Consider the following 26,334-nt stretch of genomic DNA (forward strand, 5'->3'; position numbering starts at 1 on the left):
ATGATAATGAAGTGGCAGATGGATCAATGGGGGGAGGTGGAGAAGAGCGTACAACGGATGCTCAATTAGCATCCTTGGTGCGGTTCTGTTTTCGAGACAAAATATATACTCGGAGGGAGTGTGAGGAGACTTTGTTGATGAATAGATTGAGTGTTGATTTGCTGCACGAACATTCAGAGGAGTATGATGACACACATGAGGAGGAGGGATATGAGGTTGAGTATGCCGTAGACTCAGATGACGATCGTCCACTTGCAGGCACGTGAGTTGATGAGGTCCGTGAACGACGCGGGTGTTGCCCTTAGCACACCTGCTGGGTCAGAGAATGAAGTTGGGATACTTCGGAGCGCACTTCAGGTAATTAACCAATTAGTTCAATCCATGAATCATTTCACTTGCCTCTAACTAATTTGTTTTGTTCTTGCAGAGACTAAAACAACGAAGTCGGATGTTAGCGGCAAGACTTGGTTGTAGGTCCACAGACGCAGTCGACCCACAACCAAGACTAACGCGGACACAGGCCGGAGAAACAAGTCAACAAAGAGCTGAAGAGGAAGGGGAGGAAGAACATGATGAAGGGGAGGAAGAACATGAGGAAGGGGAAGAAGGAGATGGACAGAGTGACGAAGAGGAAGAGGAACAACCCGAAGAAATCGGGTCATCTCAGCTTGCAGGTGCCCCGCAGCCATCGCAGCCTTCCCAGTGTCGCCCCCAGAGAAAGAGGGCACCGGTGGACCGGTATACACCTTCCACTAGTGGCCGGAGGGGTCGGCACCAGTGGATTACTTTGTACTTAACACTCTAGGCAGCGTTAGACTTTATATCAAACTCTAGATGGATGTGATGGTTGATGGATGTGTTGGACTCTAGATGATGGTTGATGGATGTGTTGAACTCTATATTTTGTGATGATTGATGGATGTGATGAACTCTAAATACTGTGATGGTTGATGGATGTTCAGTTGCTGTGATGTGTTAAATATTATGTGGCTATCAATTTTGTGATGTGTGTGATGCTGTCAATTTCTGTGTGGCTGGCTGTGCTATGCCAGCCACTGCTTGACCTCAGCGCCAAATAGAATGGCGCTGAGATTGTACATGTCAGCGCCAGAGCAATTGGCGCTAAGGTGCACAACCTCAGCGCCAAGGTCTTTGGCGCTGAGATGCGTGCTCTCATCCCTCGGGAGGCAATCTCAGCGCCAAATCTTATGGCGCTGAGTTGGCCGTCCTCAACGCCTAATTGTTTGCCGCGGAGATTCACCCCCCCCCCCCAAACGTCAGCAGACGGCCATAAACCGAAGGAAACGGCCGTCAAGTACTCAGCGCCGATGCGGTTGGCGCTGAGGTGTTCAACCTCAGCGCCATCGACCTTGGCGCTGAGGTCGGGGTCCAGATCTGGTGATAGTTTTTGCCAGGGACCAAATTTGCAAATAGTTTTCAAAAAAGGCCAAATTGTCAAATTTTCGGAAGAATAACGGCGGCGGAGGCGGGTGCTGAGGTGGTCGGTTGTGCAGTCTGTTGCGGTTGAGCAGCAGCAGTAGCAGCAGCCGACCATGGTGACATCCGCTCAGCAGTATGGATTACATCATCAACAGCATGAGGATGGTTGTTAATCTTGCAATTGCATGGCAGCTGTGACGGGCATTATTTTTTTCTAATTTTCATAAAACCAAATCTTCTAACGGTGTTTGTTCAGTCATTCAATCCGACGACAGACCGTCTGGTTCTAACTGTATTTGATGGCAAACATGCAATTGCATTCTTTTTAATGGCAGATTCACAATAGCAATTCAAACCAATGGCAAATATGCAATTGGCCCAAAATTCAAACTGTTTTTCCTCAATTTTTTGTCCGCGGTCCGAATTTCTTTCCCAATGTCACGTCGGTTTAGTTCCCGACGACGTCAGCCACGCTCGCTCGAAGATGCACGCGCGCACGCGCTGCTTTAAAGCCTCTGTGCTCCTCTATTCTTTGGGCCGGCCGGCCCTATGCTCATTTTGACTTTAAAATTCAAAAGGAAAAAGTCCAATTAGACTCCCTTCAATATTAGCCAATAATGTCACCCATCCGCGCGACTCTAGGTTTTCTTTTATATATATATATATATATATAGAAATACGCTCACTTTATTTGATTGTTCCGGGTCCATATGCAAACTTGAGCAAGTGCATCTGCACAGGCATTACAAGATCGACGGACATGCCTGATATCCGTTACTATGAAATACATAGACAAAAGAAGACGTAATTCCCTGAAGACGATACCTCTAGCACTTCTGTCGAATTCATCAGATTTGAGAGCAGAAACAAGATTGAGACAATCCGATTCAATAATCACCTGGGAAATGCCATGATCTATTGCAGCTTCGTGTGCAGCTAAACAAGCCTCTGCCTCTGCCATTAGTGCGTCTGAAACCATCGGCAAACGCCCTGATCCAGCTAACACTCCCTGTCCATTTTCACCTCTAATCACAAAACACGAGGCTCCATCCCTGGACATCTCCCGATAAGCTCCATCAAAGTTTATTTTCAGAATACCTAGTGGAGGTGCCTTCCATGTGTTGCCCTTTCTCACAGACCGGCCAGACTGAACTGTATTCTGTAAGACAGGATTGATTTTTCAGATACGCTGCAGTATTCTGAACACAATGCTCAATCTCGCCCTGGGACAGCATCTCCTCCCCGACGTTTGCTTTATTTCTTGCACTCCACCATACCCATACCCACAGTAAATGGAATATAGTGGTTTTGATCTTGTCACTTTTCGGCATAATTTTGGCCACAAAATCACCAGCCGACTGAATTAGGTTTTCTATTACGTGTTATGTGGGAGTGGTCTTTTTTATGAGTTTCTTGTTACTCGTAAAAAAATATAGGTCGGGCTGACTAATATTATAATAATACACTAAAAAGCTTAATTTTTTTTACAAATTTTATAAGTTATTGTATTATAGGTCTTCGTGGTTGCATGACCCTTACTTTTTATTGGCACATGCTTTTTATAGCCTATACACAAAAATTTTATAGGTTTGTAAGGAATGAATTTGATTTCATTTATATTCGTGTGAAAACCATTAAACTTATATTCGGACGACCCTAACTGCTCATGTCCTTATAGTAATTTTTTTCAAATATATTAAAATTAATTGTTAGAAACAAAATTAATCAAATGAACATACATTTTTTTTATATACTCGAAATAGCTGACCCATGAATTTAGTTACGATAAGGGTTTATTAGTAAAATAGTTTTTTTTACAAGAGATGCAAATCGTAAATTACATTTATAACATTATACCTTCGTATGTTTATTCTTTAGCTTTCCCCCTTCCTTTCTTTCTTTCCTTCTAGAGTTTCATCTTCGGAACCCCTTAAAATTATTATTTTCACAATCCATCTAATCCAACGGTCAAAAATCACTTATCCTCTTTTATCTTGTAGTGAATCCACGGCTAATATTTATCGAGTGATGTGGCTCATCCTCGTTTTATTGTGAGTTTCACCTTTCAATAGTTAAGATACGTCGAATCTGATTCGTATCCCTAAACCACAAAACTAGATATGATTACTCCTTGAACTATTAAAACCGTCTAAAACGACTCCCTCAGCTGTTTTAAGGGTGGTTTTCGCTGACGTGGCGTACATGTGGCAGCCTAGTCATCAAATATATTAAAAAAGTTAAGCTGGCGCACATGTCATCCCCTCCCTCTAATAACCTCTCTCTCCCCCTCTCCCTCTCCTCCTTTCTTCTTCTCGGCCCCATCCGCCTCAGCGCTGGCGACGGCGGCGTCCGGCGGCAAGGGTACGGCGTCGAGGGCCCGACAGTGAGGGCGTCGCTTGCGGCTGCTGGGCTCGACAACGAGAGCGTTGGCTCCACGGCGAGAGCTACGAGATCCTCGACCTAGCGGAGGCCCAGCCTTTCCCCGCGGCGTCTGCGGCCGCCACCCGCCTCGACAGCGCCCTCCGTGTCGACATGTCGCGCATGATGGACGAGCTTCTGTGCCTCAGGGTCTGGAACGCCTCCACCCATGACACGTGCCTCGCCGTCAACAAGCTCACGGTCGGTGCTTCCGCCAACGCCTTGTGGCACGTCTTACCCAGCACCAACGACAGAAGCAGCTCGGCGAGTACCGGGGGGCGCGTGTCGGCCGAAAGCCCGTCGAGTGCCCCTGGCGATTTGGTCGGCTTCTTGGACGACGAGTTCTTGGAATATCTCCAGCTGCTCCATGGCATCGATGTCCCACGGGAAGAACTCGACGGAGCCGAGACGGCGACGGTAGAGTAGCCAAGCCGCTGCCGCTCCCTACCGCCGTCCCCACCACCGCTCCCGACCGCCGCCAGCGCTCGCCACCACCGCTCCGGGCAAGGTGAAAAAAAAGGCCGGGGGAGAGAAAGAGATAAAGGAGAGAGGAAGGGAGGAGGAAGAAAGGAAAGAAGAGGGAGGATGACACGTGGGACCCACATGTCGGTAGGTCCCACTTTTTTTTGTGTGGATGACATGTTGGTCCTACAAATTTTTTTTTTGTTTTTACTCTAATTACACATAAGCGACACGTGGGACGAAGACCGGGTCAACACCACCACGTAGACGCCACATCAGTCAAAACCGCTTGCAAAACCACTCAGTCAAATTGCACCGGTTTCAATAGTTCGAGAAGCCATCTTATCCGGTTTTTTGTTAAGGGGTACGAATTAGATTCGGCCGATATTTAAGGGAGTAAAAGTGGACTTTTTCAATTCAAAACGTCTTAGAGCAGGTACAATAGCAGGCTATAACCATATATCGAGAAAAAAAATAGAAGAGAGAGAAGAAAGCGGGCTACAGATTTGTAGCCGGCTGTAACACGGACTCCAAAATGTTATGTGTGTATGAGAGGTGGGACCGGGTATTAATGGTGTAGTATATTTTTATAGTTAACTATTGTATAAATAGGCTATTATTAGATTGGCTATAGATGTTTTGGAATCAGTAGTGACCTTGCTCTTATCAGATGGGGTTACATATGCACGTTTAGATACAAGCTCACGAGGCACTTGCGAATTGTGTCAGTAAAAACCATTGCATCGTATCTGCGTTGCGTTACGACTGAAGAAACAACGAATGCTTTGGATCCGGGGGATCATGGAGAAAGCCATGTGTTCTGCTTAATTACCTTATAACTTCCTCCATCCTAAAATATAACATAACTACCACTAATACAAAGAAAAAAAAACTACTCCCTCCGTTTCATATTATAAGACTTTCTACTATTGTCCATATTCAAAATATATATATGTCTAGATTCATTAACATATATAAGAATATAGTGAATGCTAGAAAATCTTATAATATGAAACAGAGCAAGTATCACCTTATTTAGATTATCCCAATAAATACAATGCATGCATTGTATAGGATTAGAGATCTCGAGGATAATGAATTAAAAAAAAAGAAAGGAAATTGCTGCTAGTTCATTACATGCATGAATAAAGCCTTTGTATTATAAAACTGCGTCCTATATTTTGAGATGGAGTATACAAAGATTCTTTCATTGGACATTGAAAGTGCAACCACAGCTTGCGAGTAATAGAAATTAAGGCCTTGTTTAGTTGGCAAAAAATTTTGAATTGGGTTGTCACATCGGATATTCGAACACACATTTGAAGTATTAAACGTAGTCTAATAACAAAATAAATTACATATTTCACCAGGAAACTACAAGACAAATTTATTAAACCTAATTAATCCGTCATTAGCAAATGTTTACTGTAGCACCATATTGTCAAATCATAGACAATTAGGCTTAAAAGATTCATCTCGCAATTTACACGTAATTTGTGTAATTGGTTTTTTTTTCCTACATTAAATACTCCATACATATGTCTAAACATTCAATGCGACCGCGTGAAAATTTGTTTTGGGAACTAAACGCGCGTAAGATGCTTATAAACAAGACAAACTGTGGATATTCTCGGAGCACATCTAGATTGCAAGTACTAGAAATTAAGCTTATAAATAAGACAAACTGTGGATATTATCGGAGCACATCTAGATTGCAAGTACTAGAAATTAAGCTTATAAATAAGACAAACTGTGGATATTATCGGAGCACATCTAGATTGCAAGTACTCGAAATTAAGCTTATAAACAAGACATATAGAAAAAGGAGTAGTAAATTGTCTCAGCATAGCACATACCCATAACTACTTAGATACTTAGATATAGTTAAGTAGTAGATGCCTAAGGATTGTCTCAGCATAGCACATACCCATAATTAGTTAGATATAGTTAAGTAGTAGATGCCCAAGGATGGATGCACATACTTAACATGGTGGACATAAATACAGCAGAAGAATCCTTCGATTGTCCCTCCAATCCCTTTAAGCATGATGACATTAAGCAATCTTCAATCCAGCAAGCGGCCTGCTCAAGTGAGCCTCCATTCCTCTACTTTCCGTTGCCATCTGTTGTTTTCCCTTCATTTTGCTTAGTTCCCAACTGCATAAAAATAAAAAAAGAAGCAAAGTCAACTGGAGGATCAAGGCAAGCAACTCTCAAGAGAATGGGAAGAAGGAAATGCAAAAAGCAACCTATTCGATCCCATCTCCAATCCATTCTTTTGCATTGCTCTCTCTTGTTTTTCCTTCTGCATCATTTCACTGCATTGCCAAATACAACCGAAAATTGAGGAGCAAAGTCACAAGCAATGCAACTAATTCCAGGCTAGATAAAAAAAAATGGACACAGCTTGTTCATTGTGCTTACCGTCCAATCTTTTCGATTGCACTTTCTTGTTTTGCCTGCTGCATCATTAAACTCCGCATCCGACTGCACCAAAAAATGGAAAAGAAGTCACAAGGCGATCAATGCAAACTAGATACAGATGGTGAGAAAATAAGCAAATGCGACACACTAGTTAAGAAACAGGGAACTGTTCTGTCGGCTGTCTTAATGCCTAATATTATATTTGCTTTCCAGCAGAGAAACAGTAACTGTTGATGCTGTAGTTTTTGATCCTGCAATCCCGATGTTCCTTCAAATCAAGCTATGATGTTTACAGTTGGTAATTGATGAGACCAAGAACTTAGCTAACCAAATTACTTAAGGTTATGTGCTGGCAAATCAGTAAAACTTTCACCAAATGAAAGGCTCTACTAGTTTAACTGTGCGAAAAGAAAAATGAATGTAATGAAATTTAATTAAGAGGCAATGTCCAAGTATAGAAGAGGAGTACAGAAGAATAATTACAAGTTATTGCTTGAATCACTATTCGCAGGATTGGCAGGGCATTCGATCAAATATGCTCATGTTACAACATAGCAAACCAATCGTCAAAGTCATTTAGCTAATAAAGATATGCTCTATTCCAATATGCTAACTGCTTAGCCATTTAACTATCCAGTTATCTGCTTGTTAATTCCTAAACAGTGGCTAAAGCAATTGAATGGATATTCCAACTGGTATTATTTTCATATTTGAACACATCACACAAATGGTAAATGTTTTTGTATCACAAATAAAAGAAAACATAGCAAACCTTGTGGTGTCGCCACCTTTCAAATAAGAGGGGAACCAGCTGGGGACGAAGTTATGGCCATAAAAATATTTCATGGGCAGGTATCTCTCATCATCTTCTTCTTTTCCATTGATGAAGAAGGTGGCTGGTGGCAGCAGGAATTCCGCTTCTTCTTCTTCACTGATGTAGAGGGTGGCTGGTGACAGCAGGGCTTGGTTTCTCATGTCCACCTCAATCATCCAGTAAAGGCCATTGCCCTTGTCCTCGAGGAGGAAGTTGTTGGCCTTGTCGTAGAGGAGGAAGGAGATGGCAAATGGATTAGCCATGCTCACCAGGGGGAAAGTAGGCGGCGCATGTGGAAGGAGGGGCTGGTTTGCGGCAGAGCAAATATCCCAGAACTTGCCGGCTTCCATGGTGAAATAACGAATCCATCTACTTTCGTGGATGTCGACCAGACACCATGACTTGATGAAAGCAGAGCCAGCAGAGCTGTTGTTGCGGCCTCCTGCTGCGGCATTGTCATCTATGCAGACAAGCGTGATATCGCCAGCGATGTTGATGGAGACAGAACGAGCTGGATCAGGGTTGTACTTGTCAACGCGGCGGCCACGCATCGCCTCTGCCGGCAGCGGTATGTAGTTGAAGTAACGCTGGGTCTTGACGTCGATGAGGATGATGCCATGGTAGCAGTCGACGCAGGCGAGGTAGCTGTCGTGCAGGGGAAGAACGGCGTCGGTCCACCAACCTCTGAGGTGGTGGTTTTGGTTGGGTTGCTGCTGCATCTCCAGGATCTGGACCTTCCATTGGGGTTGTTGGGGGCAATCAGCATAGTGGTTGAGGACGCAGAGCTCGACGGCCTTACCCTTATGGATGTTGATGTCCGCCACCGTGAAATCGCCGGCGTCATCGGAGTGGCAGAAGAAGCCGACGTTCTGCTCTACCATGACCCGCTGCTGCTGGCACCGGTGCGGCTTGAAGTGGCGGTCGACCTCGGGGAGGAGAATCCGCCGATGAAGCAAGGGGGCAGCCGCGTGAGCGACGGCCGCAACCCCTCGCCGGGCCTGGCCGTGTAGACGAAGTAGTCCAGGGGGAATTGGCCCGGCGCGATGGTGTCGAGGTCGGCGAAAGGGACGCGCGCCGAGAGGAGGATGGAGCCGCGGTGGGCGGCGATGACCTCGGCGTCGCCCAGGTCGTAGACGCGCGACCAGCCGGGGCGGTGGACGTAGAGGCGGGAGACGGCGGGGGGGTCGGCGACGCGGAGGGAGACGCGGATGGGGTGGCCGCTGCAGGTGTAGGCGATCTCCGACGCCGTGGGGTCGTCGTCCCCTCCAACTCCGCTCCAGCAACGGACTATGCGGTCCAGGACCATATATCCATGCGTGGCACGGCGAGATCTAGGTTTTGCCGACGGCGCTTCCATGTCGCCTCGCCACGGCGAGATCTAGGGTTTGCCGCCCTCCAGGGGACGGCGGCGACAGGATGAGGAGGAAGAAGGGAGAAGGAGGGATATGAGTAAAGTAGCTGTCTCAGTTTCGGTGGCTTTTAACTATTTGCCACTTTTAGATTTGGCAAATAATTTTTTTTTGCCACCTCTATCTCAATGACATGTGGGTTCACATGTGTCTATAACATATGGATCCACTGGCAAAAAATTAATTGGCACGTTTAAATATGGCAAATGGTTAAATACCTTCGGTATATATACGGTGCCTTCAATCCACCAATTTTGTGGTGCCTAATCTCTGTAATTTGCTTCCCTCTTTCCAATCGGATCGGATTTGCTCCTGCCTAATCTGTACCTAACTCTTCCTCTATACTAGTACTAATAGCACTACACATCCCGTAAGTTGGTGTATATTATACTCCACCAACAACTACAAGTTAGCAGTTCCCTTATTTTATATACTTACTAAAAATAATAAAAGTAAGAAATTCAACATAAACTATTCCCGTCCGTGAATATAAGAGACTCTACCTTTTTTTTTTTAAGTAAGGCATGGTTTAGTTCTCAACTTTCTTTTCTAACTTCCAACTTTTCCATCACATCGAAACTTTACTTATACACATAAATTTACAACTTTTTTCTTCAAACTTTCAATTTTAGTCAAACTTCTAATTTTGCCGTAGAACTAAACACAACCTAAGATAAGAATTAAGAAAATAGTACAAAGACATGTGATTATTAAACAAAAGGTGATTGTAGGGGAGAGAGAGGAGGATAGAGAGAATAAGGAGGGAGGATGACAAGTGGGACCACACGGCCCCACCTTTTTTATTATTTTGTGTGTAATTGACATGTAGGTCGCACATTTCTTTATTATTTTTCCAGAATCTAATTACCACGTAAGCATCGCATCAATATCACGTGGGACAAGGACCTAATTAAACCAGCCACGTAGGCAGCACGTCATCTAAAACCGGGTATAATACTACCAAGGAACCTCGTCTGCATGGTTTTGTAAGTTGGGGGATGCGTTGTATCCAGTTCTGTGTGCTGAGGACGAAAATTAGACTGGGCGACAAATTGAGAGACCAAAAGTGTACTTATTCCTTCACCGGCAGACATGTATTGGGCCATTTGGTTCCATGGCCTGTTTGTTATGGGCTAAGGAGGATGCTGGCCCATGTGTGGTGATGTACAAGACAGTCTACGCCGAGCAGTGGCGCACGGCTCGTGCGGTCGGCCTGATCTGGCCTGCGCGTAGCGTCGACGCGTGGTCCGACGCGCGCTGTGGTTCTGGTTCGGCGTAGCAGCAGCAACGGCGCCCGTGCGATGCGACGTGAGTCAGCACTACCAGGCGACCGTGTAGCGTGCGCCGCACACGCTAGCGACGGCGCGTCCGCGCATGGCTGGGGCCTGGGCCTGGGGCTCGTCCGGCAGTCGGGCTGCCAGACTATGGCCCTGTTTAGATTTCTAACTTTTTTTTCTTTAAATTTTTAACTTTTTCGTCACATTGAACTTTTCTACACACATAAATTTTCAACTTTTTCGTTACATCGTTTCAATTTCTTCAAACTTCCAATTATGACTGTGTTTAGTTCCCTTTAAACTTTCAACTTTTCCGTCACATCAAATGTTTGGACACATGTATGGAACATTAAACGTGGACGAAAAAAAACTCAATTGCACAGTTTGCATCTAAATTGCGACACGAATCTTTTGAGCCTAATTATGCCATGACTTGACAATGTGGTGCTACAGTAAATATTTTCTAATGATGGATTAATTAGGATTAATAGATTCGTCTCGCAATTTACATGCGGAATCTGTAATTTATTTTGTTATGAGTCAACGTTTAATACTTCAAATGTGTGTCCGTATACGTCAATTTTTTTTTTGCCAAAACAACTAAACACGGCTATGCCGGGTGCCCTGGCCTACTCCACTTGGCAAGTGGCGCTTGCTACTCTCTCTCCGTCCCACATCAAAACAACGAAGCTCTACTATTATAAAAATTAAAGATGTTTCCTTCGTCCGTCATCCGTGTTTGAGTCGGTTTTAATTTTATGTTTTGGTTTTAATATGGCTCCGCTTAGATCTCAGTTCAACTGTTTGCTTTGATCAGGAAGGCTATCATAATCATTCAACTGTTTGCTTTCCAGTTGAACATCGTCTAGTCTTTGATTGATCAGCTATTCCTTTTTGTAAGCACATAATCGCCCCAGCTGGTTACGGATTTCATCCATTTCTCTGATGCCTTGTATTTAAGTCGCGTGCCTTCTCAAGTGACGATTGCATTCTTTTCAGTTTTATCTGCAAAGGTCAATCATCGTTCTCACAATTTGCACTTTCGTCTCTTACATATGTTTGATTAAAGGGGGCGAATCACGACTGAGAGAGGAGAGCCGATTGATCACTTGCATCTTTCAAGATAGCAAGATCATCAGCGGCTATTTCAAGTAAAAGAATAATTGCATTGGATTTCAATGTGTATACATGATTCAATTAACTAGGCCAGCAGATGCAACATCAGCAATGCATGGTTAATGCCCCTACTCTACTCGCAGCAAAACTGTACTGCACGAGATGCTTTGGGGCACAGGTCGGTAGGTGGTTAGCTGGTAACTAACGAGTAACAAAACGATGTAGCAACCAATATTATGTACAGTACAACACTTGCTTCGCTTCTATTTGAGTCAGCTGCGTCATCGGAATGACGAGATGCTTGGTGATCTGCACACACTCGGTGATCTGGAGCGACCTGAGCTAAGAGAAGATGACTCGCTCCGAAGCTCCGATAAACGGGCCTTTTCATGCAGTAGTTTGCACTGCACGGGTTGCAAAACTTAAGCATCAGTAAAGAGTAAGACTAATTAGTGAAATGAATGGTATTCGTTTGTTCTGACCTTCAGTTTAAGATCCTCAACCCCAGCCTCCATTGAAGCAATACGGAGTTGGATCTGATTTAAGGCTTCCAATGCTTTCAAAAGACTCGCATCAGACTCATGGTTTCTAACTCCAGCGATCTGTCAGAAGGAATGTAGGATCAAAGTTTCCTCATGTAAGCTCGCAAACTTTGCATCGACCACAAAAAGGGTTGCTTCAGAGTAAACATGAACATACCTTCAGAACGGTGGCACACAGGCTCGACAGGTTTTCTGCAAGCTTGCTTCTATCCTGCTCGCTTTCCTGTTGACATGCAGACAAAATATTAGTGCCTCTGAACCTGGCATATTTCTTTGTGAAAATCGAGAAACGGTAGACGCACTTCTAATCTATTTCTTAATAGCTCTTCCTCCTCCATCTGCTCATATGGGTCCTTCCCATCTGAAACCCTGTAGCGAGCAAGCTCTTCCTTCGTACGGGCAACAACTGCTCCTAGCTTCTGCAGCTTTGCACTTAGCTCTTCATTCTGCTTTTTAAGTAAGTTATTCTCTTCCTATTATGTTGGGCAAAATACATGAAAGAGGGTCAGACAGGAAAGCATAAGTTCAGAAACACTGAGAAAGTTTGAAGAATGATGCATGCCTTTGTTTTCACGTGATGATTAATTCGCAGTTGAAGATTCTGTTGTCTCGTAAGCTTTTTCACTTCATCTTCAAGATTAAAGATGATGGCTTTGCCATTCGCATTCTCAGCCTACAGTATGGCAATCAATTAATACAGAAAAGGACTTAAATTAACTGCCAAAAGGGGTAAATAAACATGGCATACCTTCAGCAGCTCAATTTCAGCTACCATAAAGTGTTCCTTTTGTCTTAATTTTTCTATAGTAATGCGAGCTGCTCCAAGTTCAGATTGTCGCTGGTTTATTTCATCAAGCCAACTGTATCCAAAAAAAGAACAAAATAAAATTGAGTCCATCAATCACTTTAATATATAGTTATTTTTAGGTGGCTGTAGATGGGAAAGTATACATACCTCTGTCTCTCTTCAATTAATTCATCAAGCTGGCTCCTCAGCTTCATCAACTCATCGGACTGCTGAACAGTTATGTATCAAATAGATGCAAGAACGATATGTTGAGCTGTTGCTTAGATGGAGAAGTTACCTCTTTAGATTCATGAGCTTGGGTAACAGCTGACTCTTGTGTGTCCATTTGTTGCTGGTTGTCAACCAGTGCCTGCAATCAATTAGTGGGCATATATAAGATAGTTTAGAAATAACAGATATCTAAAAATAAAATTGGAAGCATGTGAAATAAGGGAATTTTCTTTCCTACCGCCCAAGTCGCCATGTTCATCTTAACACCTAACATATCACGAATCACATCATGTGTCATACTCTCTGTTGTAGCTAATCTCGCATTCAACATGAATATCTTCAACAGAGGGGAAAGGATAGGTTAATAATAAGGCTAGAAATAATGGAAACAAGAATGATTTAAGTCTATAAAATCGCACCTCCCTTTGCCGACTAGCTGCTATGCCCTCAAGTTCCATAATGCGTTGCTTTGCAGCACTAAGCTCTTCATCTTTCTCAGAATTCATTTGTTGTACAAATCCCAGTCCAATGCACTTAAATGGAGAGCCTGAACCGCGAGGTTTCAAACTGATCTTCTCTGGTCTTGTGGAACAAGCATTTGCAGATGTATTGTCACTCTTAACCTGTTGTGCCATGGCTTCTAGCTCCATGAACTAGTCAGATCATACTTCATTAGTTTTTTTTTCTTTTTAAGGCTGATCATACTTCATTAGTATCATTTAAAACTATCAAGTTTCAATTCTTAAAAAAACTGCTTACTTTCTGCTTATATTCTCGGGCTGCTGCCTCAGCATGTATGTTTAGCTCTGATATGTGTGCCTTGCACTGAGCAATCTATAAAGAAAAGACAAGTATACTTTAAAGAACAATGTTTGGACGCTCTATGGATAATACTCAGAACAATGCGAGCACTTGCATATTAGGTGTCAAATGGTTAAAACATAGATGTTTTACCTCTGTTTCCTTCTCAGCAACATCCTTTTGAAGTATTCTTATATTCTCCTGGGCAGCCAGTAGCTCATTCTTTATCTCTCTGGAGTGCCTGTAAGACAAAAAATCAAAGTGCTTGATTGAGTATCACACCTACAGTTATGAATACAGTAACTGGTATCAAAATTCATAACCATGCAAACCTGGATGAGTCAGTAAAATCACCCATTCCACCTTCTAGGGAGCTCGTTGCTTGCCCTGAGGAAGGAACAGCTAGCATTTGTTGCCTGACTTTCTGCAGCTCTAGTTCTATTTCTTCTCTGTGCATTCTTTGACGCTCTGCTTCTTCCTTAATGATGTCCACCTTAAGGGAAATAACCAATAAAATTGTTGAGAAAGTAATGTTACAGAAAAAAATAATAAACTCACACTCAAATAGAAAAAGAAGCACCAACACACCTTGTTTTCCAAAGCACAAACAGTAGTCTCAAGCTCCTCAATGGACCTCTCCAATAGCTTGACTTCTTCATCCTTCTCTTCAGCATGCGTCTTCCTTTCCTCCGCCATCTGTAAAGGATAGAAACATTATACAGGAAAAACATCATAAGAAATCATAAATGAAGGAACAACTATCATGTAGACCATCAGCAGTTCGTCACCTGTTTAGCTTCTGTAGCAATTGCTTCACTTTCTTCTGCCAATGCCTGAGCCATCTCCAGCTTCTCATTCAAGATAAGAACCTGAGTTTCACAGTATTTCTTTTCATCCAAAAGCTTAGAAAAGTCATTCTGCAAATTTTGAAGGAAGCAGGTCCTGGCATCAAGTAAACTTCTCAACTCAATCAGCTCTTCTTCCAGCCTTTCAATAGCTTTACTTTTATCAGCCAACTCATCCTCCATAGTGTAACTGATCCCTTCAATATGGTTCAGCTTAGACGTCAGTTCATCTTTTTCCACAGAAACTTCCTTCAATTCATTTATCTTACTTGCCAGCTGCTCCTCTAAGGCAGAAACCTTTTGATTACTCTTCAAGATCTGAGCTTCTAGTAATTGTCTTCCAGAAACAGCATCAACAAGTTCATTTGATTTAGAATCAAGCTCCGGTTCTAATGACTCTATTGCTTCAGTTAACTGGATAAGTTCATCTGCTTGGTCTTTTGCAACAGATGCTGACTCCTGTAGCAAGCTGAGATCAAAGGACAAGCCCTTTGCCAATTCATCTTTGCGAATTAATTCAGACTGTAGGAAACCATTGTGGGTAATCAACCCTTCGATGGACATCTGGATGAAGTCTATCTCATTGGAGACCTTTGTCACCATGTTCAATTGGTCGCTAGTGTACATCTGTACTTGATCAGCAACTTGTTCCAAACGACCTTGAATGGTGACAAACAACTTCTCAGAATCAAGATTAGCAACCAATTCAGCCATCATCTGCTCTTTGCGCACAATATCTAGATATTCATGTTTCAATAAATTGTTTTCTGACCTCAGATCATTTTCCCTTGAGACACCAAGTTCAGTGGCCTTGGATTTCAACTTGAACTCTTCAAGTATGGTTGTATGGGAATATTGCAACTCCATCAGAGCTTTCGTTTTTCCATCAAGTTCTGTTTGCAACGACTCGATACTTGATTCCAAAGAACCAACTACAGATCTAAGGTTTAGGTTTTCCTCGCTCAGAACATGTAAATTTTCCATTAGCTCGTCCTTGTTCTGCTTAAGGTTATCAAAATCAATCATTATCTTATTGCTATCATCAAGCAAAGAAAAAATTACAGCACTACCCAAATCCTTGTCAACTCTCGACAAAGTTGCTTCTGTTGTCAATCCATCAAGGGCATCAATAAACATGAGTTCTTGTTTTTGCAGCTGTGCTTTTTGCTGCACTAATTCTGAAGAAAGAACAAAAGACTCGATATCCTTTGCAATTATGTTGGTAGTAACCAATTCATTGTGATAATCTGCAAGGCGATTGCACAACTCAAATTCACTGCACCCTTTCATATAATTATTCACTTGAGGCAGATCCACGTCTTCTTGAATTATGTCTTTTAACATAGCATTGCAAAGCAAAGCTTCATCTAATTGGTGGCGTAGCTCTTCCTTTTCCTTGGATTCAGTTGCCAATGCACTCTTGTTGGTAGCATCAATCTCTTCCACCAATATGGAGAGTTCATTATACATGGAATTTGACCGTGCCAACATTGCTTCCTCTTGAGCTTGTAAGTGCAGAATCTTCTTCTCAAAAGCATCTAATCTTGAGTTCAGTTCAGTTGCTTCCTGTTCCTTCTTTGCAATGCGACTGAAATTATGATTAATGTCAAGTAGCAGTTTCCCTTTGAGAACACTACACATTTCCAGTTCATTCTTTGCTCTGTCATTGTGCTCACGCAGCTTGGATATCAAAGAATTGGATTCGCACAACCCACGTTGAAGGAAACCATTTTCTGCATTAAGCCCAGTAATTCTCTCCAACAAAATCCCCATGTGACAGAGATGCAAAACAGAAACAGCACAGTCCTTTCCAATTATCTCTAACCAGTTCTCCTCTAACCAAGTCCTTGCCAACTCGGCAAACTGCTGAAGCTTTGATTTCATCCATTCAACATCAGAAGAAACGAACTCAAGCTTCTCCAATAACAAATTCTGCAAATGTCTAATGCCATCTTCAAGTTCAAGTGCTAGGTCATTTGCTTCAAGCAGGCTTGCCGCAAATTTCTTTTCCATTACCTCATAAGTTTGGTCTTTCACGTCCAGCAGCATCTTCAAACTACTTATCTCAGTTAGTAATCTCTCCTTTTCAGAAAGGAACAAAGCTTCATTTTCTTTGAAATTTTGTATTTGAAGTTTTGCTTTTTCATTTGCTTCAACTAGTGCATTGACAGTAGTGTCAGCATCACTTATAGTTGCCTGTGCCTCTTCAAACTTGGATATAAGAGTAGAAGCCTCGAATGATTTTTGAATCGCAAGACTTTTTGCCTCTGAAACCTCAAGTTCAAGTGCCTGAAAGATTAATGATGTTATAATTCTAGCATCCAGAGTTTGTAGCTAATCATCATGAATTAGGTGGTAAATCAAGATCAACCAATCAACAACATAAAGATGTCAAACTGTTTACTGCTTGTATATGCACAATCAATGAAATTAATTTGCCCCCACGATGGCTTACAAGTCAAAAGCATAACGCATAATGTCAATGACAATCAGATCCACATTAATATAATCCACTTCCAACATTGGATAAAAAATCTATTGAAACTAAGCATTAAGCAATGCTGAAATGCATGGTAATATGGATATGCTGATTGCAATGTTGGAAAACTGTGTTGTATTTTGGTCCAAAATATAAGCCACTTTTGTAAAGATAGATAAGGCATGGATTAGCAATGCTGGTATTTTAGTACCATTACAACAGCACCATGTGATGAAAGAAAACAAGAATAATACTACTATAAATTATATAATGCACCATAAATTATTCTAATACAAGCTAATCATTTCTTGCACATTATAATCACATCCCTACAACTACAAGCAGGAAATAAGTGTGAGAACTATATATATTTTCTAATAAAATCCTTTCACAGTAGGATGAGAAACAGATAACCTGTTGTTCAGAAAACATGGCCAAATCTATGATGGCAGAAACTTATGGAAGTGTTATGACCATGAAACATTACCTCTCTTTCTTTATTCCATGAAATAAATGATTCTGCAGTGTCTTTCTCCTTTTCTTGCATCTTTATCTCCAACTCTTTTAGTCTAGCTTCATAGCCCTTTTCCTTGTCAATTATCTCTGATTTCAGTTGAAGGACCTTGGCACTTACATCTTTAATAGTTCTTTGACTTTGGAAATGATATTCTTTCGCGTTTTCTTTTTCTTGAAGAAGTTTGACCATTTGAGATTGCAGCATTTGCATTGTGTAAACTACACACTCCATTTCCTTACTAAGTTTGCAAAGGACATCACCATTGTGCTTCTCCCCAGCTTCGAAGGCTCCAGTGGGATCACAGCCAACCTACAAACATGCAGTTAAATTATGGTCATGCCATGAGTGTGTAAAGGCTGCCACTCTTAACGGATGCAGATTGATTAATGTGAGGAACTTACTGACATAAAGAGTGGATTGTACGGTTCACCTTGATACCAAATAACAAGAGCATTAGCTTACCCGATCCTCCAAGTTCAAGTCTGAATTTTGGCAAACGACCTCTTCAGGATCCACAGAAAAGCTTGACTGTATTGCATTGAATCCAGTTTCAAACTCATGTATAACACCCTTTGCCTTTAGAACATCTGACAGCACTGTTAACAGAACACCGTTTTCTTCATTTTTCAGCCTCTCAAAGGCCTGCTCCTTATCCTGGGTCTCACTCAATAATTGAGTCAAATCTCTCTTTGACTGGTCTAATTGTGACTCCAGATGATGAATCACTTCCTCCATCGCCCTTTGCAGAGAAATATAACTTTGTTCTATAACCTCCTTCTGCACAAAAGATTCAATGGACTCATCCAACAACAGTTGTATCCTCTGAAGCTCTTGAAGTTGCTGCTGATTCACATATCTTTCATTAGATTCTTGTGATCTTAAAACAGACATAGCATTTTCTTGATCATTCTTCTCTTGTTGATGTGTGTCATTTATAGCCTGCATTGCTCCTCTTAAGGACCTTAACTTCAAGTCCAAATCACATCTTATGTCATCTGCCTCTTTCAACCTACTTTGAAGCTCTTTGAGTAACTCATCTCTTTGGGATATTCCTCGACACATCTTCTGGACTTGATCCTCAATCCATTTCCTTTGGGAAATAGACTCAGAAATAAAGGCAACCTGGTCAGAAGCTTCGTCAAGAGCTGCATTTCCATCCAAAAGGAAGTTTCCTATGTCAGAAGCTAATTTGTCCCAGTCATTGGTCAACATCCCAATTTTCTTGTCTTTCTCCTCAATTAGCGCAGAAAAACATTCATTCTCTTTCATCACTTCAAGCAGCCTATCATTCAACTGTTCTCTTTCCAGTCGAGCCTCATCTATTCTTTGGTTGGCTAATAATTCGTTTTTGCTACTGGCATCTAATTGCTGTTGGAGTGATATGAGCTCTTCCTGTAAGCACATAATAACCTCAGCCGTTTCAACCTCAACCTGTCTACTGACTTCATCCATTTCTTGCTGAGCAGAACTGTGAGATGCCTGATCTCTTTGGTACCTTGTATTTAATTTGCGTGCTTTCTCAAGTGAAGCTTGCATTCTTTTCAGTTTTGTCTGCAAAGGTGAATCATCATTCTCAAAACACTTCAGAAGTTGCACTTTCGGCTCTTCCATAGCTAAGAATTCTTGCCTACGGTGCACATCAAGCTCATTGTTTAACCTTGATATTTCCAAATCCCTCTTCTTTAGATGCTCTAAGCTTTGCTGATTGCTCTCCTTGAGCTCATCTAGTTCATTTATCAACATAATCTGCTGAGACTCAAGAGCTTCAATAACAGATCTTGCATCACTCAATTCACGTTGCATGGTTTCACTCTGCCTACAAGTTTGGAGAATATGAATATTTGCTGCTTTTAGCTCATCATCTAAACAAGTAATTCGTTTCTCAACTTCTGCACGGGTTGTCCTCTCTTCAGCCAGTATTGTTTTAATTATGTCCAACTCCAGCTGCAGGTTTAATATGTCATCCGTGTTTATCATGAAACCCTCTTGAAAACACTGATCCTTCTTTTCAGGTGCATGAGAATCATACTGGTTCAAAGCTGATGAAAATTTCTGACCACAAAATGAAACACATTTAGTCAGCTTCTTGTCTTCACCACCTCCACAACAAGTGGCCATATCTGATTGGTATAGATTGTAGAAGATAAGAGCATAGATCAGTTCAGTAGAATGCGCATACCTCAACCACATTAGGATGGCCCTCTCTATTTGAGCTATGTATATTACTTAATTCATTCTGTAGATCAGCTATTTCCCTGTAAAGTGATGTAATTGCTTCAATAACAGAGCAAATTGAAAAAAGAAAAAAGAACTTGCCAATGTTTTTTTATGTAAGTATGAAATTACCTTGCTAATTTTTTATTCGCTTCTAGGCAAGCTTGCAGCTCGCCTCTACAGGTTTCCAACTCTTGAGAGGTCCGTTTCAACTGGAGACAGACAGAGAAAAAGAGATCAGTTCACAGCAACTGACATGGCATGATTGGCTGTTATTTCATCAATATAACCACATGTAAAGTTTCAGCGTTAGTTGCTAAACTTGAGCAATGCTGTTTATGCTGAAAATGTAGCAAATAATGAGCAAATTCATAAGGAAAATAAACAATGGAAATATATAGAAGGAAATAAACCTCAAAATTGGTTGGGAAATTATTTGGTTGCTCAGCTTCTGCCCTCCTTTCAAGTATTTGCAAGACCTATTAACACAAGGAACGATGCTTAAAAGGAAACAGGTAGACTGCACTTTTTAGAATTACAAAATGGAAGTTAATATAAACCTGATTCCGAAGGATGGAAACTTCATTCAGCAAATGCTCCCTCTCCCCTTCATTACAGAATTGGTTGTAACTATAAAAACAAATTAATTTTAGCACAGTGTAACACATTGTGCATGTTGATGTATACTATTTATATACCTCTTGAGTTTGTTTGAGAGACGAATATTTTCTAGGGCAAAACGGGTCACTTCTGGATTTTTGTCGATTTTTGCACGAAGCAAATCAATCTCTTTCAATAATGTATTGTTTTCTTCAAGTAGATATGATTCAGCTGGCAGTTTGTCACGAACAAGAGCCTCCATCTGGTGAATCTTATCTTCTCGAAACTTAAGTGTCATCTTAGCACTCCTTGTATCATTCTCTCTCTCATAAACCTGAGAACACATACCAAAAGACCATTGATGATGCCCTCTAAAAAAATCACAAAAGTTGTTTCTTGCCACCAGAAATTTACCATTCGGTTCAACTGCTCAATTTCAGCTTCAAGTTGCTTTACAGTGGCTTCTGCAACTGATTCTCTCCGGAATGCTCCAGCTAGTGTTTCTTCCAGCAACCTCAACTGCAAAATCATATGCAGATATACTATCTGTGAAGGGGTTCTTGTGCAATTGAGCACACAGCAGAGAAACAGTGAGAAAGAACCATTTAGTCTAATCCATGAACTTCTAATAAGACAACAACCTTCCCTGAGATCTAAAAACAGTAAAAAAAAAAGGCCATGCAGTTGAAGATATAAATTTCATGTTGATGGAATAAACTGTAAAACTATAGTGTAAAGGAGACCATACATGAATAGCAATTTCCCCTCTCTAGATATAGCAGTCTTCACGTTTAAGAATAAAAATTGTTGTGTTTGGAAAATACTTCCTCCGTTTCATATTATAAGACTTTCTAACATTGCCCACATTCATATATATGTTAATGAATCTAGACATATAATATATATGTTAATGAATCTAGACATATATATGTGCCTAGATTCATTAACATCTATATGAATGTAGGCAATGCTGAAAAGTCTTATAACCTAAAACGGAGGTAGTAGCAATGATGAAACAGTTCAAAAAACTAAATAGGTAACTTGGCAAGCAAAGAACATGTAGAACTAGAAGTTATGGATATAAACATAACAAATCACAAAGAAGGTTGCATACTTGCTTATTTGAAATCCTTAAATCTTGCAGGGATCTTCTGTCATGGGCATCATTATCATTCTCCTCATCCATATTCATGCTTTCAGTTCCATCATCAACATCTACTCCAGACCTTTCAAAAATGTCAGAAGTGAATGACAAAGATCTAGGGACACGTTGGCGCTTGAGGACAGCGAGCTCTTCCTGATACAAGGAACTTACTGTAGGTTAGGATGATGTTATATAGAACATAAAGTACGACTAAAGTTATCCAGACATTACCTTTAGAAGGCGTATTTGATGCTGCAAAGCCAGTACATCTCCTGAAGCATCTTCATTCACAACCGCCTTCACATTTGACAAAGCAAGTTATGTATTAGTAACCTAAGATAGTTTGGAAAGAAGAAACCAGACTTACGAAGAAAATATTACATTGTTCTGAATGAGCCTAGCACGCTGGGCAAACTTGAGGGTGCTGAGTGTTTCGCTAGCGGAACTGAATAACCACAAAGCAAGGAGATATTAAAATATTAACAAGATTTGCACTTTGCTCAAATAAAGGTCCAGAAAATCACTACCACACTGAAGGGCTGACATTTGCAATAATCATTGTTTTTGAGTTCCCACCAAGAGAATCCTGAGGGTAAAAGAGGACATCAATAAATACAAACACATCAAAGGAAAAGAACTCAATAATATTATATTTCAGGGTTGCTACCTGAAGGAGAAATGTCAATCTTGAGTCCCTATATGGAACATGCCTTTGTTTCCCATGTGCTTGATCAACTAAACTCATTATAACAAGGCTGTAATTCACAAGCATTCATGATTGAGCAATACTACGGTAAAGTCTCGTCATATAAAAGAATATCACCGTCTAAAAGTAAGGAGTGTTAAGCACGTACCCTAGTGTTGATAATGATTTGTTAATATTAGCAGCTTCTTTCAGCCGCTCACCTGCAGCACCAGATGTCCTCTGTCTGTGTTCAGGTGGATGTCTCAAGGATTGAGATTTCATTTAAGCATAATGTACTGAGAGAGAAATGAAGACTGTCTGTTTACCTTTCTGACCCAGCAAGGTCAACTAGATTCAGCCTTGCAAATCGTAAGTTAGATGCCGAATCTTTCTCCCACCGACTCTCAATGATGCATGTGAAAACACTGTGGGACCGACTACTCTCACGGTTCATATTTGTAGCTGCCACTTTCCTGTTCGCAGAACCCTGAAATAGGTTTTCAGCAAGCCCAATTGGTTAAAACACTATGACAGTATGTCAGAAGATATTTGCAACACAAAAGAACCTAGAACAGATGTGTTTACCTGCATCAAAAGTTTTATGATGTCACTGACACAACCAACTTCTAGTTCAGTCAGATTTTCAACGTAAACACCGTTCCGTATATCTTCTCGCAGCTGCATGATAGTTGCTCAGGCAATCAGGCATATTTAAAACAAAAAAGGTATTGCACTGAGAAGACATTTCACTTGAAGTAGCATTATTAAATCATACTGGAAGATTTGTGGATGAAGGATCAAGAAGGTCTGTGATTTGTTCATTGTAAATCTCCAGGAAAGAACACTTGCAATTGTACTTTAGCTTCTCATCCCTCCTGCTCTCTTCTTCCTGCAAGTTGGATAGCATATACAAAAGATTTGAGAATTGTGGGATTATGGTATACTTGATTGTCTAATACGCAAAAACTAACAAGTAATGTATCTGCAGAACCATGAATTGTAGGGACATAGTTATGTTCTTTACCGCTCTGATTCTCGCAAACAAGAACTCAAAAATGCGAGGGGTCATCCCACGATCTTGACTAGGCCTCACTTCCAGTTCACTGATCTCGCCAAGCATTGTGTATGTCTTTCCACTTCCAGTCTGCAGGCAATTAAATTGAGAGGAAAAAAATGACTTCACTATCAACAAATGAGCAGATGTGAAGTTGATAACAAATACCTGCCCATAAGCAAAGATACAACTATTGTACCCAGCCATGCAGTTCTCAACCATCGGTAAACCAGCAACACGGAAAAGCACTTCCTGCAAAATGTAAATTCAGCAGTCAATAGCAATCCAAGAATTAGAATCAGATCATAAATTCGAACTGTTCTTTTGCTGACCTGATTCACTGCTTCACAAGCAACATGATCGAATGTAAAACGACTTTCTGGCTGCCCAATCCATGTGATGCTCTGTGCACTCTCTTGTTTCAAACATCGATTGTAGTTATGGAGGTTTCTTTCAGTGTTATTTAGAGGGCGCACACGGATAACAACCTGGACAATAAAGCATAAATGTCAAGAATGTGAATGGGGATGTTATTTCTCTGACATATTTGTCAATTCAAAATTCAAAGCTCGGTACTTATAAAATTGAAATGAAAGACGTGAAAGATAAATTCCAACAACACATGATTAATCGACATACATAATCAATAACATAGGGCAATTCCTTGTCATAATCATTGCTGATCAAGGAAAATTTAGGAAAGAAAAAACGTATTTTCACCTCAATTGATATATTGATGGTAGATATTAAGGAAAGAGCAAACCATTCCCGAACAATCACTTGTAATGATTTCAGAAGAGAGCTGCATAATAAGCAGTAAATCAAAATACGCACCTGCACATTGTTCTCCATCCAGAACGAGGGATCCTCCCGGAGCTCGAAATGCGGCACCTCTGCGGTATTCACCACAGTCACCGGAGCAAAGGACATGGGCGTCCCCCTCGCCGCCATCGAGAACCCCAACCCCAACCCGGCCCCCCGCTGCCCACTGCTCATCGGCGGCCTCGACGCGCTCATCCCAATGCTGTACGCGGGCTTCGTCACGCTCTTCGTCGGCGTGCTCTGCGTCGACCCACCACCACCCTCCGATGCCGCCGCCGCGGAGGACTTCCCCCGATGCCTCCCGGGAGTACTCACCGCGCTGTACGGGGTCCCGCCGACGCGCGGAGGCGGCTGCTCTTCTCCCCGCGGCGGGACCCACCCGAACCGGCTCCGCGCCGCCGCCTTCTCCGGCGTCCGGAACGGGAGCTTCGACGGCGTCGGCGCCGGGGACTCCGGCTTCCGCTTCAGCCCCGACTGCGGCGGCTGGATGGCGAGCAGCGGGGGCCTCGCCGCCGCCGCCTCGGGCTCCACCACGGCGGCATCCGAGGCGTCCACCGGCGCGTTCTCATCGTTACCGACCTCCGAGGCGGAGGAGGATGTCGAAGCCCTCGCCGGCGTGCGGCGCACCGCGGCGAGATCCCTCACCATTCTACACAAAACAAAAAACCAATCAATCCTCTCACCCGCAAACAAAATCTCCCCCCAAAAAATCAAACCCAACATCCTCGGCGACTCACCTGAGCGGGGCGGAGGTGGAAGCGGAGGTCGCGGCGGCGGTGAAGACGAGGATGGCTAGGCCGCGAATGGTGTGACACTTCCGCTTCTAGAACCTTCTTCTTCTGCAGCGGCAGCAGCAGCAGCATCAGAGATCCGCGTCAAAACATCAAAAAATTCAAAATCCCGGGGATGAAACTTCCGGGCAAAAACCCTCCAATCCGGCGCAGATCGGGGCCGCATTGGACTCACCTGGAAGGGGAGCAAGACGATCCCGACCTAGGATACGGTTGCCGCCGAGCTCCGACTCGCCGGCGGTGGTAGTAGTTCTAGAATCTTCTAGAACTCTCTCTCTCTCTCTCTCTCTCTCACTCTCTCTCTCTCTCTCTCTCCTTGGAGGAGGAGGGGGGAGGACTGAACTGAAACTAGTAATGGCGGAGATTGGTGTGAATGGGGCCGAGGCGTCTTAACGGGATTTGATTTGAATCGGGGTGGAGGCATTCGAAACGGACGGCTGGGATTGGATCGGGAAGGGGAGGCCCCCCCGCGAGGATGGTTCAAAAAAATTTGGATGGTATTCGGGGTGAGTGTTGAATTTGGTATTAGTATATTATTAAAATTAAATTATTCCCAAGTGATTGCAATTTGGAACTCACACTCCATGTGTCAATGGAGGCATGAGCTGAAATTAAAGAATTGGTGTTTTGTAAGTAGTGTCATTTTGTATTTTGTACTAGCTTCTGTGAGAGAATCATTTGTATGTTTTTGAAAATTTGACAGCAAGGGGCGTTTTTACCTGGGGTAACAGTAAACTCTCAAACCTGTGGAGGCTTGTTTGTAAATATGGTACTATATTCTTATAGAGCTATTGGAGTTAATTAAACTATATGGTACTAATTGTGTAAAATTGTTGCATTCTAAAATGTGTCTCTAACTTTCCATTTGTTGTGATTGGAGTGCACTAATGGTTTCACATCCTAATGAGCAAATTATGCATCGTGCACGGGTTACAAGTTTACAAAGATAACCAGGCGTATTGTACTGCCTGGGTGTGGTGATAGAAAGTGACCAATAAGCTAAAAAAATATTTAAACAAAATTTATTTTTTTAAAATTAAATTCTGTCTAGTTTTCTTCATCCCGATCCCGATAAGGTAAACCCTGATGTGCATACATATGGCCTTTAATCTCAATATATAAAATTTGAGAAACAAAGTCATAAGTTTTATGTTTGTAAGTAATGCATTTATGGTTTTAAAACTAGAACCACCGTTACAAAGTTTAGGTTGAAAAGTAAAAACGAATGCATAATATTTTTTTTCTTAATGCGTAGAAGATGCGTATGCATACACATCACGACGTACGAAAAATACTCTCACACACCTACAGATATATCCTCTGATACATGCTCAAAGAAACATAGGCCTACGATAAGTACATAACTTCACCTAACTAAAATCCTATTAATAGTGCAACCAAGTATTTATGATCAAATTTCTATTAGAGAAAAACTAAACCACGGTATCCCGTGGGGACGGGA

General features: G+C 42.0%; 2 protein-coding genes across 4 annotated transcripts; both read right to left on the minus strand.

The window, feature by feature from the left end:
• Positions 1–6,039: 6,039 nt before the first annotated feature.
• On the minus strand, positions 6,040–9,009 carry LOC4352673 (uncharacterized). 2 transcript variants are annotated; one of them, XR_010738140.1, is made up of 5 exons: positions 7,517–8,976; positions 6,745–6,807; positions 6,570–6,638; positions 6,134–6,477; positions 6,040–6,093 (listed from the first exon to the last, which is right to left on the minus strand). XR_010738140.1 is itself a non-coding variant. In NM_001423605.1 (4 exons), exons 1-4 carry the CDS (start codon positions 8,437–8,439, stop codon positions 6,375–6,377), a joined length of 1,158 nt encoding a protein of 385 aa, NP_001410534.1. In that variant the 5' UTR covers positions 8,440–9,009; the 3' UTR covers positions 6,119–6,374. The 2 variants fall into 2 exon arrangements, 1 of the variants encoding a protein (NP_001410534.1); NM_001423605.1 differs by lacking the exon at positions 6,040–6,093 and having other exon boundaries at positions 6,119–6,477; positions 7,517–9,009.
• Positions 9,010–11,328: 2,319 nt separating this feature from the next.
• LOC4352674 (kinesin-like protein KIN-12F) lies at positions 11,329–25,236 on the minus strand. Of its 2 annotated transcripts, none has more exons than NM_001423604.1 (38): positions 25,048–25,236; positions 24,819–24,920; positions 24,094–24,730; positions 23,592–23,747; positions 23,428–23,511; positions 23,230–23,349; positions 22,981–23,094; positions 22,791–22,883; positions 22,532–22,692; positions 22,375–22,449; positions 22,188–22,275; positions 22,048–22,106; positions 21,902–21,965; positions 21,752–21,817; positions 21,491–21,673; positions 20,791–20,895; positions 20,475–20,710; positions 20,337–20,406; positions 20,190–20,255; positions 19,909–19,988; positions 19,742–19,817; positions 18,025–19,614; positions 17,533–17,871; positions 14,510–16,855; positions 14,310–14,417; positions 14,054–14,214; positions 13,875–13,962; positions 13,680–13,754; positions 13,340–13,573; positions 13,159–13,257; positions 12,988–13,059; positions 12,858–12,919; positions 12,651–12,762; positions 12,465–12,575; positions 12,205–12,375; positions 12,060–12,125; positions 11,843–11,962; positions 11,329–11,764 (listed from the first exon to the last, which is right to left on the minus strand). In NM_001423604.1, exons 3-38 carry the CDS (start codon positions 24,727–24,729, stop codon positions 11,642–11,644), a joined length of 8,409 nt encoding a protein of 2,802 aa, NP_001410533.1. In that variant the 5' UTR covers position 24,730; positions 24,819–24,920; positions 25,048–25,236; the 3' UTR covers positions 11,329–11,641. The 2 variants fall into 2 exon arrangements, with proteins under 2 accessions (NP_001410533.1, XP_015618562.1); XM_015763076.3 differs by having other exon boundaries at positions 12,858–12,916; positions 25,048–25,231.
• Between the last annotated feature and the right edge of the window lie 1,098 nt (positions 25,237–26,334).

Source organism: Oryza sativa, chromosome 12 (genome assembly GCF_034140825.1).
Source record: "Oryza sativa Japonica Group chromosome 12, ASM3414082v1".
NCBI lineage: Eukaryota > Viridiplantae > Streptophyta > Magnoliopsida > Poales > Poaceae > Oryza > Oryza sativa.

What these genes read in the sequence shown, in the direction of transcription:
- LOC4352674 (NM_001423604.1), bottom strand. Translation starts at nt 24,729, where the DNA reads ATGGTGAGGGATCTCGCCGCGGTGCGCCGCACGCCGGCGAGGGCTTCG. An exon ending in AAATCATTATCAACACTAGG is followed by an intron (nt 22,276 to 22,374) that starts GTACGTGCTTAA and finishes TGTGAATTACAG; the next exon opens with CCTTGTTATAATGAGTTTAG. An exon ending in CTGAAATTGAGCTGCTGAAG is followed by an intron (nt 12,576 to 12,650) that starts GTATGCCATGTT and finishes GCCATACTGTAG; the next exon opens with GCTGAGAATGCGAATGGCAA.
- LOC4352673 (NM_001423605.1), bottom strand. Translation starts at nt 8,439, where the DNA reads ATGGTAGAGCAGAACGTCGGCTTCTTCTGCCACTCCGATGACGCCGGC. An exon ending in AAAGGTGGCGACACCACAAG is followed by an intron (nt 6,808 to 7,516) that starts GTTTGCTATGTT and finishes TTTTTGGTGCAG; the next exon opens with TCGGATGCGGAGTTTAATGA. An exon ending in GCAATCGAAAAGATTGGACG is followed by an intron (nt 6,639 to 6,744) that starts GTAAGCACAATG and finishes TTGGCAATGCAG; the next exon opens with TGAAATGATGCAGAAGGAAA.